General features: G+C 65.5%; 2 protein-coding genes across 6 annotated transcripts in view; one reads left to right on the top strand and one right to left on the bottom strand.

Annotated features, from left to right (window-relative positions):
• Positions 1-33: 33 nt before the first annotated feature.
• ADRM1 (ADRM1 26S proteasome ubiquitin receptor) lies at positions 34-5,766 on the top strand. Of its 3 annotated transcripts, none has more exons than XM_074347561.1 (10): positions 34-179; positions 936-1,149; positions 1,881-1,997; positions 3,279-3,402; positions 3,688-3,774; positions 4,264-4,345; positions 4,513-4,766; positions 4,972-5,129; positions 5,249-5,351; positions 5,517-5,766. In XM_074347561.1, exons 2-10 carry the CDS (start codon positions 937-939, stop codon positions 5,621-5,623), a joined length of 1,245 nt encoding a protein of 414 aa, XP_074203662.1. In that variant the 5' UTR covers positions 34-179; position 936; the 3' UTR covers positions 5,624-5,766. The 3 variants fall into 3 exon arrangements, with proteins under 3 accessions (XP_074203662.1, XP_074203663.1, XP_045372190.1); XM_074347562.1 differs by having other exon boundaries at positions 36-179; positions 4,534-4,766; XM_045516234.2 differs by lacking the exon at positions 34-179 and adding an exon at positions 504-733.
• Positions 5,767-5,974: 208 nt separating this feature from the next.
• The window catches only part of LAMA5 (laminin subunit alpha 5), a 56,934-nt gene continuing 46,896 nt past the window's right edge, over positions 5,975-16,012 (bottom strand). For all 3 annotated transcript variants that reach the window (XM_074347550.1, XM_074347549.1, XM_074347548.1), the window contains 30 exons: positions 15,722-15,833; positions 14,874-15,044; positions 14,545-14,741; positions 14,239-14,355; positions 13,946-14,100; positions 13,525-13,666; positions 13,328-13,430; positions 12,633-12,743; positions 11,628-11,807; positions 11,396-11,544; positions 11,148-11,318; positions 10,910-11,046; positions 10,659-10,812; positions 10,387-10,520; positions 10,151-10,313; positions 9,954-10,076; positions 9,708-9,856; positions 9,482-9,614; positions 9,253-9,399; positions 9,019-9,149; positions 8,725-8,895; positions 8,507-8,645; positions 8,280-8,425; positions 7,994-8,186; positions 7,754-7,918; positions 7,487-7,649; positions 7,226-7,359; positions 7,052-7,145; positions 6,727-6,846; positions 5,975-6,533 (listed from right to left, as the gene is read on the bottom strand). In XM_074347550.1, coding sequence (XP_074203651.1) covers positions 6,370-6,533; positions 6,727-6,846; positions 7,052-7,145; positions 7,226-7,359; positions 7,487-7,649; positions 7,754-7,918; positions 7,994-8,186; positions 8,280-8,425; positions 8,507-8,645; positions 8,725-8,895; positions 9,019-9,149; positions 9,253-9,399; positions 9,482-9,614; positions 9,708-9,856; positions 9,954-10,076; positions 10,151-10,313; positions 10,387-10,520; positions 10,659-10,812; positions 10,910-11,046; positions 11,148-11,318; positions 11,396-11,544; positions 11,628-11,807; positions 12,633-12,743; positions 13,328-13,430; positions 13,525-13,666; positions 13,946-14,100; positions 14,239-14,355; positions 14,545-14,741; positions 14,874-15,044; positions 15,722-15,833 — 4,368 coding nt within the window. In that variant the 3' untranslated portion in view covers positions 5,975-6,369. The remainder of the gene's footprint in view (positions 6,534-6,726; positions 6,847-7,051; positions 7,146-7,225; positions 7,360-7,486; positions 7,650-7,753; positions 7,919-7,993; positions 8,187-8,279; positions 8,426-8,506; positions 8,646-8,724; positions 8,896-9,018; positions 9,150-9,252; positions 9,400-9,481; positions 9,615-9,707; positions 9,857-9,953; positions 10,077-10,150; positions 10,314-10,386; positions 10,521-10,658; positions 10,813-10,909; positions 11,047-11,147; positions 11,319-11,395; positions 11,545-11,627; positions 11,808-12,632; positions 12,744-13,327; positions 13,431-13,524; positions 13,667-13,945; positions 14,101-14,238; positions 14,356-14,544; positions 14,742-14,873; positions 15,045-15,721; positions 15,834-16,012) is intronic.

Raw genomic sequence — 16,012 nt, forward strand, 5'->3', positions numbered from 1 at the left:
CGGCCGCTCTCGCCAATCGCCCGCTGGCCAGCGCCCGCCCCGCGCCGACGCGGCCCAATCGGCGGCGAGAGCGGCGGGTGGGGCGGGGCTAGCGGGGGCTTCCGGCGGGGCCCGGCAGGCGCCGAGGAGGAAGAGCGAGCCCGGACGGCGCCTCTCGGCCGAGTGTCGGCGCGGGCCAGGTGCGGGGGGCGTCGGGGGCGGGGACGGTTACAGGGCGGCCGGGGGCGGGGCCTGCGCTGTCGGCGGCCCCTGTTCGGGCGCTGGGTCGCCGGGGGCCGGAGGGGCTGGGCCGGGGGCCGTGCGCGGGCGGGGGCTCTCGGGGCCCGGACTCTCGGCCAGCCCGGCCGCCGCCCCCCCCACCCTAGATGCTCGGCCCCGCCGCCCAGCGCGCAGCCGACGGCGTTGGGCATTGGGCAGTGAGGTCTGCTGGGCGGGGGGAGGCCCGGGCCCCGCGGGGGAGACACCGCGGAGTTCCCCCCGCTGCTCGGCTTTTCTTTTCTAAGGGAGCGCTGCAGCCTGCCGGGCCCGTGTCCGTCAGAAACGACGTGTTGGCAGTGTCTCTGCCCGGTGCAAGGTTTTAAATTCTCCGGAGCTGCAGATTTAAAAGTTTATTTTTAAAAGTACGGAAAGTGGTGTTGAGGAGGGTCCCCGGCTCCGATGCGGTTTGGATGTAGAGGTTATAATTGTTCTTTGTGAAACGTGAGAAGCTGGGAACCTGGCTCCTCCGGCTCAGGTACTGCCCGGCTCGGGTCCACCTCGGCGCGAGCTTCGCAGCAGGTGTCGGACAGCTCACGCCCGCTCACTTGCTCCCAGCACGGTCGAACCCGGGGGTCCGGAGAGAGGGGCTTCCACTCTGCCCGCGACAGCTTCACACTCGAGGAGGAAGTTAGGGTTTCCGTGGTAGTGACGGGTCTGCGCGCTGATCCCTCTTTCAGGATGACGACTTCAGGCGCTCTGTTTCCAAGCCTAGTGCCAGGCTCCCGTGGGTCCTCCAACAAGTATTTGGTGGAGTTTCGAGCAGGAAAAATGTCATTAAAAGGAACTACTGTCACCCCAGATAAACGGAAAGGGCTTGTGTACATTCAGCAGACCGACGACTCCCTCATTCACTTTTGCTGGAAAGACAGGACATCTGGTAACGTGGAAGACGTGAGTGTCTGGTGGCCTGCCCCTCGTCTTAGAACTTTAAGGACCCACCTAGTCTTCAGAACAGTGCGGTGTTCACAAAGGGACACTGCATTCTGGGAGCAGGGCAGCTGTTGTGCAGTGTGGAGTGTGGGTGGGATGTGTGGAACCCTGGGTTTGGTCCTCTCATCGGCTGTTTCCTTTGCTTACGGGTCTTTCTGATCTCAGCCGTCGTACAGGTTTCTCCTGTCGATGTGTTTGTTCCCTTTCAGCTCTGAAGATGAGGTCCTAGAATCAGAGACGCCGTTTAGAGGCCCTCGCCTCCATCACAGCCCTCCAGAAAGCTTTCTCTAGAGGACATTTTGTTTTGGGTTCTTTGTTCTTCAGACTCGATCACTTTTTGTTAGGTTTGAGAGCAGGTCAGGGTTGGCTTTTTAACTCATCTTAGAATACTGCTCCCAAAGTGTCTCTATTAAAAATTCCTCAAGACCTGCAAGCTCTCTTTCCCTGTTGAGCACTGAGCCCCTCTCCTGGCCCTCCCACCCTTCTTGGGGTGCCCCCGACCCTGGCTTACCTGCCCTGCAGAGACCCTGCTGGTGAGGTGCTTGGCACACTTGCCCGTTTCTGTGTCCTGTGTCCTCCCCTCCCCACCCCCACACACTAAACACGGGATCCGGCATGTTTTCCTGGACATTCTGGGGCTCGACGATGCTGTTTTTGTGAAGTTGACTGTCTTATCCTCTGGCTTCTTGTAGGATTTGATCATCTTCCCTGATGACTGTGAGTTCAAGCGTGTGCCACAGTGCCCCAGCGGGAGGGTCTACGTGCTCAAGTTTAAGGCGGGGTCCAAACGGCTCTTCTTTTGGATGCAGGTATGTGGGTTTTCTTTGCATTTTATCTTTTCTCCCTGTCATAAAATGAGGCTAGAAACTTGCTTACTGGATATCCGGTAGGATTTGCGTTCACAGATCAGCTGGTGCTGACGAAACACAGTTGCCCCAGAACTTAGTAATTCTAATGTGTCTCCTTTTGGTGGGGGCATGGGGGCCATGGAGGATCCAGACTCTTGTCACTGGGCTTTAGGTGCCGTTTCGAGGTACAGGATGCCCTGGCTGACAGACCACAGTGATTTTCGGGTTGGGTCCCGTCTCTGCCTGTAATTGCGTGGCTCCCAGTGCCCTGTCCAGGGTTGCGAGGAGCCCGGACCAAAAGCCTGGTGGCTGTGCGTGGTCTCCCTGTCCGCCCTCCGCTGTGGTGTGCTCTGGGCGCATTAGGGCTGCCTCGTGCCCCCGGAGATGGGCTTGCTTGTGCAGTCGGTATACGTGTGTGTGCGCAACTTCAACGGATGTCGCCATACTCCCTCCACAGAGGCTGAACTCCTGCCCTCCCCCCAGTACTTTCTAGAAAAGGGCAGGAAAAGTTTTCCCCTTTGTGGGCTGCATGGCCTGTGTCGCACCTGCTCACCTTTGCCAAAGCTGTGTGACGGGTGTGGACAGCAAGTAAATGACTGTGTGCGGCCATGTTCCTATAAAACTTTATTTGCAAACACAGATGGGGTTGTGGTTTGCCAGCTGCTGGCAGAGAGCTTGTTTCTTCAGTTTCACCAAGAAAAGCTGTCAGACTTAGAGCATGTCTTTCGGTTCCCTCTGCCTCGAGGGTGGGGACTGTGTTTCGTCCCCCTGCCCTGTGTCCCCGTGTTCCTAGGCCCATGGCACGTGCTTAGTGACCAGGGAGTCGTGGGTGCTGTCTCGCAGTTCTGGGAGTGCTCACAGGGTGGCGCTGCCTGGTGAGCCCTGCACCCCCGGGTGCTCAGTCGGTGCCCAGCCGACTGCGGGCCGGGACTGGTCAGTGGGCAGCGGTGTGAGGAACGGGTTGTCTCGTTGCATCCCATGTGTTGAGGGAGAGTTCGTGGTTTTCTTTGAGTAAGGAGCTGCGTCCTGGTGGGCGGCAGGGTGGGATCTGCGTGGGGCGTGCCCCTGGGGCTTGGGTTTTCCCATCTGTATGCAGGGCGCCAGCTTCTGTGGGCACGTCAGACCGCTGTTCTGGTACCCACCCTTCAGGGCCTCTCCTTGGTGTGAGCGCCTCAGGCTCCTCGCCTCTAAGGTGCTCAGTGGCAGGGGCTGCTCAGGGTGCCCGTTGAATCCTCCCCGCAGGAGCCCAAGACGGACCAGGACGAGGAACACTGCCGGAAGGTCAACGAGTATCTGAACAACCCCCCGATGCCTGGCGCCCTGGGTGCCAGTGGGAGTGGAGGCCATGAGCTCTCCGCGCTGGGCGGTAACAGTCCCCTCCTGCCAGGACGTGCCGTGAGGTCGGAGGGGATTTCAGATGGCGCGGGCCACTCGTTAAGTGAACATAGAGGCTTCCCAGTTAGAAGCTCCTCTCCCCAGTTGCAGAGTCAGTACCCGCCCAGTGGTGAAGCAGTGTGCGAGCCTGCTGGTTAGCTCGTGCTGGGGGGCACTCGCTGGGCAGCTCCGCAGCCGCCAGGGGCCAGCCCCGGGCCGCCGCGGTGGGCGCACTTTCTCCGCTGGAGGCCCAGGTCTGAGCGGCCGTGTCTTCCAGGCGAGGGCGGCCTGCAGAGCCTGCTGGGGAACATGAGCCACAGCCAGCTGATGCAGCTCATCGGGCCTGCCGGCCTCGGAGGACTGGGTAACTGCCCACTGCCCCGGGGCCTGGTCCTGAGTCGGACAGCTGCCACCTGTGTTTCCTTTAAGCGTCTACCCAGCTGTCTGAGCAGCGTCTGAATGCTTGTCCTGTGTGCTGATGTCCCTGGGGAAGGGCCCGGTTTGCCTTAGCATTGGAGCTGGGAGCTGGGCCTTCAGGGCCCCTGCCCAGGGCCCCCTCGTCGGCCTGCCTTCTGCCACCTCTTGTCCAGCTCAGGGGCTTGTTGCTTTGTGTTGGACTTGGACTGCACGTTACTTGACCCCAAGCGCCTTAGCAGGGGTGGCACAGTGGGGATCTTACTTACCTGGTAGCCCCTACTCCGCGGCCCCCCCAGGTGTGCTGTGGTCACCACCTACCCCGTTTGTCCCTTGCCTTTAGTGTGGGGTCTTTCTGCTCCTTTGGCGAGGGGTGAGGGGAGAGGTGGGCTCTTCTTCTGAGCGCAGGTGTGAGTGCATGTCTCCTTGCTCCTTGTAGGTGGGCTGGGGGCCCTAACTGGGCCGGGCCTGGCCAGCTTGCTGGGGAGCGGAGGGCCTCCGGCAAGCAGCTCTTCATCCAGGTGAGCCTCATGCCCACATCCTTGGGCGCCACCAGGTGTCCCCTCCTCCAAGGAGGCTGGATGTCGGAGACACAGAGGGACAAAATAGGCACCTGGGGGGTGGGGGTGGGGATCCTGGCAGCATGGGGATGTGTCGTGGCACCTCTGTGGGGGTGTCGCTGCTCCAGTGTGGACTCCCCTCTTCCCAGCTCCCGGAGTCAGTCGGCAGCGGTCACCCCATCCTCCACCGCCTCCTCCACCCGCGCCACCCCAGCCCCTTCTGCTCCAGCAGCTGCGTCAGCGACCAGCCCGAGCCCCACACCCAGTTCAGGTAATGGAACCAGCACGGCAGCCAGCCCAACCCAGCCCATCCAGCTGAGCGACCTTCAGAGCATCCTCGCCACCATGAACGTGCCGGCCGGGCCAACAGGCGGCCAGCAAGGTAACACGGCTCCTCGGCTGCAGCTGGGGGTGAAGGTGCCCCCGCCCGCCGGCTTTCCCAGGCCTGGGGCTGCGCTGCTGCCCTGCATCTGTGCTCCTCGCCAGGCCACACCTGGTAGTCCCCTGGCTCGGGGTCTGGCGTGCTCCTCCCACGGGGGCCTCTGGGCCGGCCTCCAGCCGCTGATGGCCACGCGCCTGTGCCCTAGTTGACTTGGCCAGTGTGCTGACGCCCGAGATCATGGCCCCCATCCTCGCCAACGCGGACGTCCAGGAGCGCCTGCTGCCCTACCTCCCCTCTGGGGAGTCGCTGCCGCAGACGGCAGAGGAGATCCAGAACACGCTGACCTCGCCCCAGTTCCAGCAGGTAAGCCATGGCCTGGCGCCCGCACTGTGCGTGCCGGGCGGGGGACCCCGCCCAGCCGCCTGCAGTGTGGCAGGGCCCTGCCGAGCGTGACCTCAGAGGAGCCGGCTTCTCCTTCACAGGCCTTGGGCATGTTCAGCGCAGCCTTGGCCTCGGGGCAGCTGGGCCCCCTCATGTGCCAGTTCGGGCTACCCGCCGAGGCCGTGGAGGCCGCCAACAAGGGCGGTGAGTACCTGCCTGGCTGCCTTGTGGCTGCGGCTGAGCCCGGGTTGCTTCTGTCCTTGTAGCTGGAGGGCATGGGGTGGGGTCCCGCCTCCCCGCCCCTCGATCAGTGGCGCCGGCTGCGGCTGCGCTCAGGGAAGGTCGGCTCACGTCCTTCACGTGTTGCAGATGTGGAGGCGTTTGCCAAAGCCATGCAGAACAGTGCCAGCCCCGAGCAGCCGGAGGGCGATGGCAAGGACAAGAAGGACGAGGAGGAGGACATGAGCTTGGACTGAGCCGTCTGCTGCCGCCGGGGGCCGGGGGCCGGGGGCCGGGCCACGCCACGTGCCCGCAGCAGTGGCTCCTGTGATGCCCCGCGCACCCTCGCACCTCCATCCCCACTTGCTGATCAATAAAAGTCTTTTCTTTTATCTGCCAACTTGGGTTTGTCTGTGTGCCCGGGGCACCATGCTGGCCCGTCCTCACTATGGCCAGATGGGAGCTGTGGTGAGAAGCTTCTCCAGGTTTCTGAGGGGTGGTCCTTCCGGGGCGGGGACCCCACGCCAGGCAGGGCTAGGCTCTGCTTGCTGCCCCAGACCTGTCTGACAGCTTTCTCTTTTCAAAATCAAAGTCAACGCTCAGTTACATGGAGTTAAATTTTTAATTTTTGTTTTAAGAAGCAGGGACCAGTGGTTTACAGGTTTCTTGTACTATTAAAATGAGTGGAAAGAGAATCTCATATTAAACTGAAAGATAAAAAGTATAAAAACCGTTTTACAGTATTTATCCTTTCGATTAGGAAATCAGACATAACTTAAACCATTTCCAGAAATAAGACTCACAACCTGTACAACCTGGAGCCTAGATAAATACACACAAACCTCCTCTGTGAAAAGGGTTGCGGGCGGTGCTGTCGGCAAGTTCTGTGGGGGGCCTGGGGTTGAGGAGCAGGACCCTGCCTGATGGGCGGCCCACCTGGGGGTCCTGAAGACCCTCCTGCACGTATACCACTGGTTCTGGCAAGGGTCCGGGGGCAGCTGTGCTACGTGGCAGGGCAGCCACTGGCCCCCACAGCCCCCTGCACGCGGGCAGAGCGAGGCAGGGCCACTGGGGAGCGGTTCACCTCCAGGTTCCTCATGCAGCCGAGGTAGACTGGAGGCTGAGGGTGCGTCCACGTCGGGAGCCCAGCCTGCGTGGCCCTGGATTCTGGGTGCAGGGGAAGAGGGAGGGAGGGAGGGAGGCAGGCTGGCGCAGAGGCCGGGCCCTACCAGCACCCCACCAGGCCTGTCTCCCTGGATGTCCCCTCACAGGAGGATAGGGTGAGAGCAGGTGACCCCGATGCCCAGTCCCCAGGGGCAGCTCCCTGCCACCACTGTCCCCAGGCCGAGGTCCCACTCACCAGGCAGGCCCCCGAGGTGCAGAGGCACCAAGGTGTCAGCCGAGGCCCCGGGCGTGGGGCCAAGGGTGCGGTTGCCTTGCAGGTCCACTTCCAGCCGGAGGGCGCGCCCCACTTTGGTCACTGCGGGGCACAGCCTCCTTGTGGCCGGGCCGGGAGGGGCCCTCTCACCAGCCACCGGCCAGGGGCTCTCTGCCACGTGGCTGTGGCTCATGAGCTCCCCTGCCTGGGGGTCCGTAGCCGCCCCCTGCCCAGTCCCTCCCAGGCTCAACTGCAGTGGGGGGTGGGGGTCAGGGGTGTCCTAGACATGGTAGGGTGCCCAGCTCACCGGCCAGCCGGTGCCACTGCCCATCACAGAGCGCCTTGGGGTGCGTCACCAGCGTGGAGAACTCGCCTGCACCGTCGTCTGCCCGCAGCAGGACCTGAGGGCAGGAGGAGGTCAGGAGGGCCCTGCCAACCTGAATCCCATCCTGAGACTGCTGTCCACACCTGGTCTAATTACCTGCTTCTCCAACACCTGCAACTGCAGGTAGGGGGGCGCCTGGGCCCGGCCCAAGTGGAAGATGAGGCCGGTGGCTGTCTGGGGCCGTACCTCCAGCTCCAGGCCCACGTCAGGCAGTGTGGCCCCCAGGATGTCTGCGGGGAGGGGCCGTGAGAGGAGGAAGGCCTCGGCCCCAGGCCCCTCCCTTTCTGGGCATCACTCCCACCCCCACCTCCCCAGACCAGGAACAAGCAGATCTGGGGACACCAGTGCTGGACAGACCTAGAGTGATGCTTCCCCCGCTGCCAGCAAAGAACAGGCCCTTCTCTAGAGGACCTGAGAAGCAGGGTGTGACCCCCACCATCCGCGTGGGGGCCCCCAGGAGCTGCCCGTCCAACCTCAGTCTCTTCACACAACCACTGAACCCGGAGCTGTTGATGACCACCTGCGGGGCACAGAGGGGTGGGCCAGGTCAGGTCCCTGGGGAGCCGAGGAGGGCGGACAGCGTCCAGCTGGGCTGGGGAGAGGCTGGGGGGCGGTGGTTCTCACCGGGAGCTTGGGGCTGAAGCCGCTGGCAGGGAGGCCCCCCACAAAGAGAGTATGGGGCCGGGGGCCCTCCTCCCCCTGGTGCTGCTGGCCTGGCTCCTCCTGACTCCGGGCCCAGACCCCGTCCGTCACCAGCTGGATCCGAGTCTTCTCCCAGCGCACGGACACCTGGGGGTGGGAGAGGCATGTCAGGGTGGGACCTCTGGCGCCCTGCCCGTTGCCCAGCGCTCCTCAGCCCCTCACCCTATGCCACCGGCCAGCCCGTGAACGCCGGCGGCTCTGGACGTGGAGCTGGGGCCCTGGGCCTTCTGTCCGAGCGACAAAGCGTCCGTGGCTCAGGAAGAGGGCCAGGGAGGGGCTGCGGGCAGTCAGTGGGGCGGCGAGGAGCAGGAGCCCTTGGGGGGCGAGTGGGCGGACAAGCATCGAGACCTGGGACCTGGAAGCCAAGCAGGGGAGTCAGCCTGGGACGGCCCCTCCGCACCCACCCCACCCGCCCTGCCCTGCCCTGCCCTGCCCTGCCCGGCCCTACCAGTCCCCGGGGGGCGCTGGGACGTGTGCAAACTCCAGGTGACTGGACAGGTGGCCCCCAAACTGGTAGGCGTCTCGAATGGTCCTGAGGAGCCGGGTTGGCGAGCAGGCAGGGTCCTGGGCGGGCTGCCGGCTGCGGCGGGAGGCCTGGGGGTCGGAGACGCAGGGGTGCGTGGAGGCCACCTTCCACCCGCCCCAGCTCTGGCGCACACCGCCCCCGCACCCCACCTTCCGAGCCGCGGCGGCCCGCAGTCCTCTCGGGCCCTGCTCCAGGGCCAGGGGTGGGGCGGCCGGGGCACAGCCCGAGCTCACGTTGAGACCGCCCAGGTTCTGCTGCAGGTCAAACACGCGCTGCGGCCCCTTGAGCCTGCGGAGGGCAGGGGTCAGTGGCCGGCAGCAGGCAGGGGGGTGGCCGCCAGCCCTGCCTCGATGCCTGCCCTGCTCACCGCAGCAGAAACACGTTACTGATGCAGCCACTGAAGTTCCGGAGGGTGTCGGCCTCAGGCCAGCCTCCCAGGAGGAGGCGAGGGGCCCGAGCGGGCTGGGGCGGGGGTGGGGGCCAAAGACCCCGGTGGGGCTTCATCTGTTGAAGCTGGTCGTCCACGTAGAGCCAAACCCTGGGGGGGGGGAGCAGTGTTTCCCCCGTCCTGCCCTCAAACCTGCAGGCTGTCCCCAAGGCCCCCAGCTCTGCTGCCCCCTCCCTGGAGACGGCGCTGAGAGGCCAAGCAGGCTGGACTCACCCTGAGGCATTGCTGAAGAACGTGACATAATGGGGAACCCCGTCGGCAAAGCTCCCTCGTGTTTTCACCTCGGTCCTCAGAAGCCGGAGTGTCACGTGGCCCTGCTGCAGGGACACCTCGCACGACCCATCCTGGGGACAGCGGCCAGGTCAGCAGGCTGGGGGGCCCAGACTCTGTCTTCCACCGCCCGAGACCCACCCTGCTGCTGCGGCCAGAGTGGCGGGGCGGACACACCGGGGACGCTCGGTGGTAGAGCAGCCCACTGTCCTGGGTGCTGCGGAAGCCGAAGCCGGAGTAGACGTTGCCCGTGAGGGGCGCCAGGTCGCTGGGGAGTGCCAGGGGCAGGAAGCTGTGGCCGTGGAAAGTCATGGCCCGCCCCACCTGCAGGGAGGGGAGGGGAATGACCGTGAGGCCCGCGGCTGGAGAGGGCGGCGCCGCCAGCCAGCCGGGCAGGGTGGCTCACCAGCAGGTCTGCGGTGCAGCCGGAGCTGATGCCCGTGGTGTTCAGCCTCTTGAGGTCCACGTACTTGCCCAGAGCTTTGATGCCCTTGATGCAGCCACGGATGGAGCCTCCGGAGGGGAAGAGCCGCAGCAGACTGCGGGATGGTGGCAGCAGGGATGGTGGCAGCAGGGTGAGCGGCAGGGGTCGCCTCCCGGGCCCCGCCCCCACCCCCAGGGCTGGTGCTTACCTCGGGGGCAGCAGGCCGGGCGGCACCCCCCCCAGGTAGTAGGCGTCGGCCAGCTCCAGCGAGTTCTCCTGCTCCACGCTGAACACCGTGGTCCTCTCCACGCGCACCAGCACACGCTTCCGGCTGCCCCCCAGCAGGAACACCTGGATCTGGAAGGCACCGGCGCAGGGGCTTCAGGTGAGCCGTGACCCCCTCACCTGCCAGTCCTCCCCACCCATGTCCTGCCCTCCCGGACCCCGGCCTTACCGCCTTGCTGGTCGTGGTCAGAGGAGGCAGGGGCTGCATTGGGACGGCCTCCTTCAAGCCCGCACCGAAGTCATAGAGGAGCACGAGGCTGCCTTCCCGCACGGCCAGGCACAGGAACTGGTCCTGGGGTGAGGGGTGGGGCACAGGTCAGCGTGGGGAGGGGCGGGCCGGCCGGGCAGTGTGGGCATCGGACGTGCCTGGTGCTGCAGGAAGAAGACGACCCCGCTGTAGGACACGAGCCGCAGCTCCTGCTCGAAGCGCTTGGTGTTGCTGATCTGACTCTCCACGCTGATGCGGGCGAAGCCGGAGCCATCCAGGTAGGAGCCGTCTGTGAGCCACGGGTCCCCGGTCGACTTGGAGCTGCGGCCAGAGGTTGCAGGGTCAGTCGAGGGCGGCCCGGGCTGTGGCGAGGGTCGGCTCAGGCCGCACGTACCGGGCACAAGGCTTATCCACGGCCGTGTCCAGCTGGAAGGTCTCCTCGAAGTTGTAGAGACTGACCACGTCCTCGTTGAGCGTGTCCAACTCAATGCAGCCCCGGTAGCCAGGAAAGCGGAGGGGTTCGGGGGGCTGCGGGCACGGCGTGCGGTCAGGGCGCCGCCCCAGCCAGGACGGACCCAAGGGGAGGAACCCAGGCTGCCGCAGGCGGACTGGAGCCAGACGCTGAGTGCACTTGCTGGGCCGGGGGCGCAGGGTGCAGCGGCTCACCGTGAAGCTGCTGGGGTAGCCCCCCACGTAGAAGACGAAGTCGTTGGGCTGCAGGCTGAGCAGCCCTTCCGCCCCCGGGGCCACCGTGTCGCCCTTGGTCTCCTGGACCACCTGGTTCTCCACCGTGACAGACATGTGGCCAAACTGCAGGGTCCTGAGGGCAGAGGTGAGAGGATGCGGGGTGGACGGGCAGCCCTGCCAGGAGGCAGGGCGAGCGCTGTGGGGGCCGTGCGTGGGGCCGGGCCTCCCACCTGTCAATGCTGACGGCTGCGAACTGCTCCCCGACGTCTTCGTCGATGCTGAGGGCCGCAGGGCCCGCCCCCCCGAGGCGGTACACCCACTGCACCTTCTGGTCCCGCAGAGCCACACCCATGTAGTCGCCAGTGGCCTATGGCGGCAGCAGGAGACTCAGCGGGACGAGGCCCCAGTGCGGCCCACTCGCTCCGACCTGCTGCCCGGCTCCGCCAGCCCGCTTAGCCCGCCCAGTACCTGGCGGCCGCCCATGTACAGCACAAACTGGTCCCCGGCGGCCTGGCCCGAGGCTGGCTGCGGGCTCTGCAGGTAGAACCTGAGAGCAGTGTAGGCCGCAAGGTCGCTGAGGTCGCGAGGGGCGCGTAGCCGCACCCCTGAACGCCCGTTGAACTTCATGGGCACCTTGACCTGCGGGGAGCATACGGCCTGTCAGCGCCGAACTCCTGGTCTCCTGGAGGCCTGCCTCGCCCGGCACTCACGCCCACCTTGCTGGCTGCGCCCCGGGCCTGGGCAATGAGCTCCCGCACACGGCCGATGCTGGCGGACAGGGCCAGGCTGGCGTTGCGCGCCCCGCGGTCCTGCAGGAGGCTCAGCGTGGTCAGCAGCTGCGGCAGCGTCTTCTCCAGGGCTGACACTGCAGGGGGGAGGGCAGCCCTGAGAGCTGGACCTCCCCACCCTGGCCCGCCTGCTCGCAGGGCACCGAATCCCAGGGCCCACCTGAGTGGCCTGCGTCCAGCATCACCTGGCCCAGGTCCTGGCTCCGCAGGCCCTGGTACTGGCCCTGCCACCGCTCCACGGTTTCCTGCATGTCGTGAAGCCGGGACTGCACGCGGGCAGCTGTGTCCTGGGCTTCGGCGGCCACGGCCTTGGCATGGGCGATCTTCTTGCTGGTTTCGTCTGTGGTGGGCGGTGCGCAGGCTCAGTGGGGACAGGGGAGAGCCATCCTGGTCTCATCCCCGTCTGGGGAGACCACTGAGACCCCCTTGTCAGGACCAGCAAGAGGGACGCACCCCACAGGTTTCGTGAGAACCTCAGAGCAGTGGACACCGTCCCCTGCCAGACGGTCCCTCCTCCATGCTGGCGACTCTGGCCAGAGCTGGGTCACCCTGGGCCTGACCAGGTCAGCTCAGCCTCATCTCCCCACGGCCACCACTGCCCCCTCAGCATTTCTCCTGAGGCCCTGCCAGAGTCCTCAGGGCCACCACTCCAGATCTGCTGGGAGTGTCCACCCTCAAGTCAGCAGAGATCCCTCCTAACCTGGGCCAGACGCACCGCTCCTCTGCCCTAAGCCCTCCCAGGGCCCCCACACCCCAGTCACCCCAGTGCCCTCAGCTCCAGCCACACTGGCCTCCGCCCCTCACCTCCCTGCTTGCCAGCCGCCTGCACCCTCCCCAGACGCCCCCAAGGTCCCTGCCGCACAACCCCCGCGGGTCCTGCGTTATTTCTCTCCCAGCACCTCTTGTCCCTCCTGGTCTTCACTCACTACCTGGGGCTGTTTTGTTGGGTATGTCTCCCAAACAGAGGCAGGTTCCCAAGGCCGGGGCCCCCAACAACAGGAGCCCCTCAGCTGCCCTGGCCACTGTTCTGGACAGTGTGTGAACACATGCCCTTGCATAAAAGCCCTACTGGATGGTGCCCTCTGGAGGACGCCTGTGCAGGGCAGACGTCCCTTTGCTCTGGGGACGAGCAGTGAGGCCAGCATGGGGAGAAGACCCAACACACCTGTGTCCATGGCCAGCATGGCCTGTACCTCCTGGACTCGGGCCGCCAGCTGCTCCTTCCTGGCCCGGGCGTCACGGAGCTGGGTCCCGGTGCCCTGGAAGGTGGCCCGCGCTGCGGGGGAGGCAGCCTCAGCCCCAAGAACCCCCGCCCCCAGGATACACATGTGGCCCACTGCAGCCCTCCTGACCAGGGAGGACCAGCCCATGTGCACACAGACGGAGACATGCGGACACAAGAGGCCTGGGCTCGGGGATGTGCTGGCACCCCGAGGCTCGTGGTCCCACAGCAGATGTAATTACCCTTTATTTATGGATGAAAACAATAGAGGCTCAGAAAAACCAAGCCACTTCCAGCCACCAGCGCGCTGAGGTCCTAGCAGCAGAGGGAGCAGCCCCACCCTCACTCCTCGCCTGCCCCTCTTGACAGCCCAGCGTGCACATGGGCCCAGCCAGGACGGCAGGAAAACTGTCAGTGGGTCCCCATGTCCTCATCCTGGGGACCCGGCACAAAGCCCTGGGGTGGGGAGGGGGCTTTGCAGGGCTCCCAGGGGCGAACTTGCAGGGTGGTGGGGAAAATTCCCACGCAGGGCAGCCGCCACCCTGACTCACACGATGACAACCACAAACCCCATACCACACGGCTGGAGAGTGAGGGTCCCCACAGCGCCTGGACACCCAGGTGGACCCGGCACTCACCGAGGCCCAGCCTCCGCTGCTCCCCCAGGACGGCCTCCTCCAGGGCACTGCTGTTGGCAAGGAGCTCCCGGGCTCGGGGCGCCAGGCCCTGCTGCACCACCATCTACAGATGCGGGGACAGAACGCAGGTCACACCTGCCTGGTGGAGTCGGGGGATCAGGGGCTCCTCGGGGCGGCAGGGAGGGTGGGGGCCTCACCGCCCACGTGTGGCTGGCCTGCTGCTGCGCCTGCCCAGCCGCGCCCGCGGCGGCCTGCACTGCTTGCAGAATGCTGCTGTAGGCGTTGGCAGCCTCGATGGCCCGCTGGATGAAGCGGTCCTGGTTGACTCCGAGGATGATGCTATATGGAGAGGTGGGGAGGATCCGAGGCCGTGGGGTGGGGTGGGGGCTCAGTGCGTCTCATGGGCCTCCCACCCTCCCAGCTGCTGGGCCAGCCGGCCAGCGGCTCCAAACCCCCAGCCTTGGCTCATGGCCTTCCGCTGCCCCGTGTCCCTCTCCTGCTTTCTGCCAGCCTGGGCCTGCAGGGACAATGGCCTCTCCTTCTAGGAGCCCTCCCAGACCAACCGTGGCCCCTCCAGGCCCTGGCTGCCCCCCAGGGCACCCACTTTGGGCCCTGTACCTGGACAGATTGAACGCCAGCTGGTCCAGCTGCTGTGCGTGGGCCTCAGCGGCCTCCACCAGATCCACCTTGCTGCTCGCGGGGGAGAAGGCTCGCATCTTCTCCAGCAGCGGCGTCCGGGCCCCGTCCAGGCTGGCAGCGAGGTGCTCGTACTCCTGAGGGTGGGTAGGCTTAGGTGGGACCTTCATCCTTTACTCACTCCCACCTGATCTGGAACCCCAGGGGCCACACTCTGCATGCAAACCAGTGCCTGAACACGCCTGGTGCGCAGCCCTGGGAGGGGTGGCGCTCACCTCCTTGGCCCGGTCCATGCCATGCAGAAGCTCAGAGAGCTGGGCTAGGGTGTCTCTGGCGGCCTGCAGAGTGGCCCCCAGGGTGGCATTGTCTCGGGACAGCTCCTGCTTCCGTTGCTGGAGGTGATGGGGAGTGAGGAGGTGGTGACAGAACAGAGGAGAGATGGGGTAAACGGGGAGGAGGTGGGGGAGGGGATGATGGGGGAAGGACGGGTGATGGGGAGGGGGATCATGGAGGTGATGGGGGAGGGGAAGATCATGGGGGGGGAGGGGAGGGGAGGGACTAGGCCAGGCCAGGCTCCCTACCAGGGCCTCCTCCAGGCGCTCCTGGTTTCGGCTGTTGAGCTCCTCGGCCTCCCGAGTGGTGCCCACCGCCCGGTTCAGAGCCTCCCGCAGGTCCATGAGGCCGGCCTCATGCTGGGCCAGCTGGTCTCGGGTGCGCGCCACCAGCGCTTGGTTCCTCTCCCAGTGTGCAGTCAGCTGCTCCTGCACTCGGGCCAGCACTGGTCGAGACCCAGTACAGGAAAGGTCACGCGGGCAGTGACCCTGGTGCCTGCCCTCCCAACCACTCCACGCTGCCCTCAGGCCCAGGGCTCCCTCCCCATCTCTGCCCTGCTGGGGCTGACACCACTCACATCTCTGGGCCTCCCCCAGCTCAGTCTCAGCAGCTGCCCGCGGAGCCCCCAGGTCACGGGCCCGCATCTCCCGGAGCAGCCGTTCCACCTCGGCCAGTGTCCGGCGTAGCTGCTCGCCCGAGGGGACCGAGGCATTGGCTGGTGACAGGCGGTCTGCCTGAGACTCGAGCTCTGTGCGGATTTGGGGAGGGGGATGTCAGGGCCCAGGGCTGGCCTGCTGCCTGGGCAGACCCCTGCCCACTAGCTTCCAGGCCGGAAACCCCTGCCTGAGCATCTTTGGACGACCACATGTAACCCGGCATGCCCAGAACAGCTCCCAGAGCTCCTGGCTCAAGGCCATGACTTCTAGGCCTGCCTGGCCCCTCCCCCAACCCCCTCCCCCTCACAGCCCCCACCCTAACACCCCTGCTGCCCACCTGCTCAGCCTGCTCCCTGGCCTCCTTGCCTACCCACCCCTCCTCCCAGTCCAGCACTCAGCTGGAACTTCACTTCCTTCTGGGCCCCTGGGCTGTGCCTGGTCCCCCAAGTCCCCTCTTGGTGACATGCCCCAGGTTGTAACTCAGTTTCACCCTTGAGTTTTCTTAGGGAGGCAGGGGACCTGCGAGGGGACACCAGCCCATTTCGCAGGGTCTACCTGTCCTCTGGCCCTGGCCACACTGGCCACCTCTCTCACCTTCCAACTCTGACCTGCTGTTTACATGGCCAAAGTACCGTCTCTGTATCCAAACATCCAAACCCTGCCAGTTCTTCAAGGCCAAGCCCCCTGAAGGCATGAGCCCCTGCTCTGAGCCCTGAACACCATTCTGCCCAACTCTCCCCTGCCCCTGCCTAGCCGGGCCAGCCCCTACCGCTCAGGGCGCGGTCCACAGCCTGGATGGCTACAAGCAGTGTCTGTGCCCGGCCCAGTGTGGCCTCGGTGCTGTCCAGCAGCTGGCTGGCCTGGGCTCGAGCCCCTGCAGCCTGCGGATGAAGTACCTGCTCAGCCTTCACTCCCTGCCGGCCGGGGGGAAGGCTGGGGGCCTGGGGAGGGGCTTTGAGCCTGAGGTGAGGGTCAGAGGTGACACTGCACGGTTTGGGGCCTGGGGAGAGGGGCCTCTGGGGGAGGAGTCTGCTGAGAGGGAGAGCCCTCAGGGGAGGGG

The sequence above is a fragment of the Camelus bactrianus genome, chromosome 19 (genome assembly GCF_048773025.1).
Source record: "Camelus bactrianus isolate YW-2024 breed Bactrian camel chromosome 19, ASM4877302v1, whole genome shotgun sequence".
NCBI classification, from domain to species: domain Eukaryota; kingdom Metazoa; phylum Chordata; class Mammalia; order Artiodactyla; family Camelidae; genus Camelus; species Camelus bactrianus.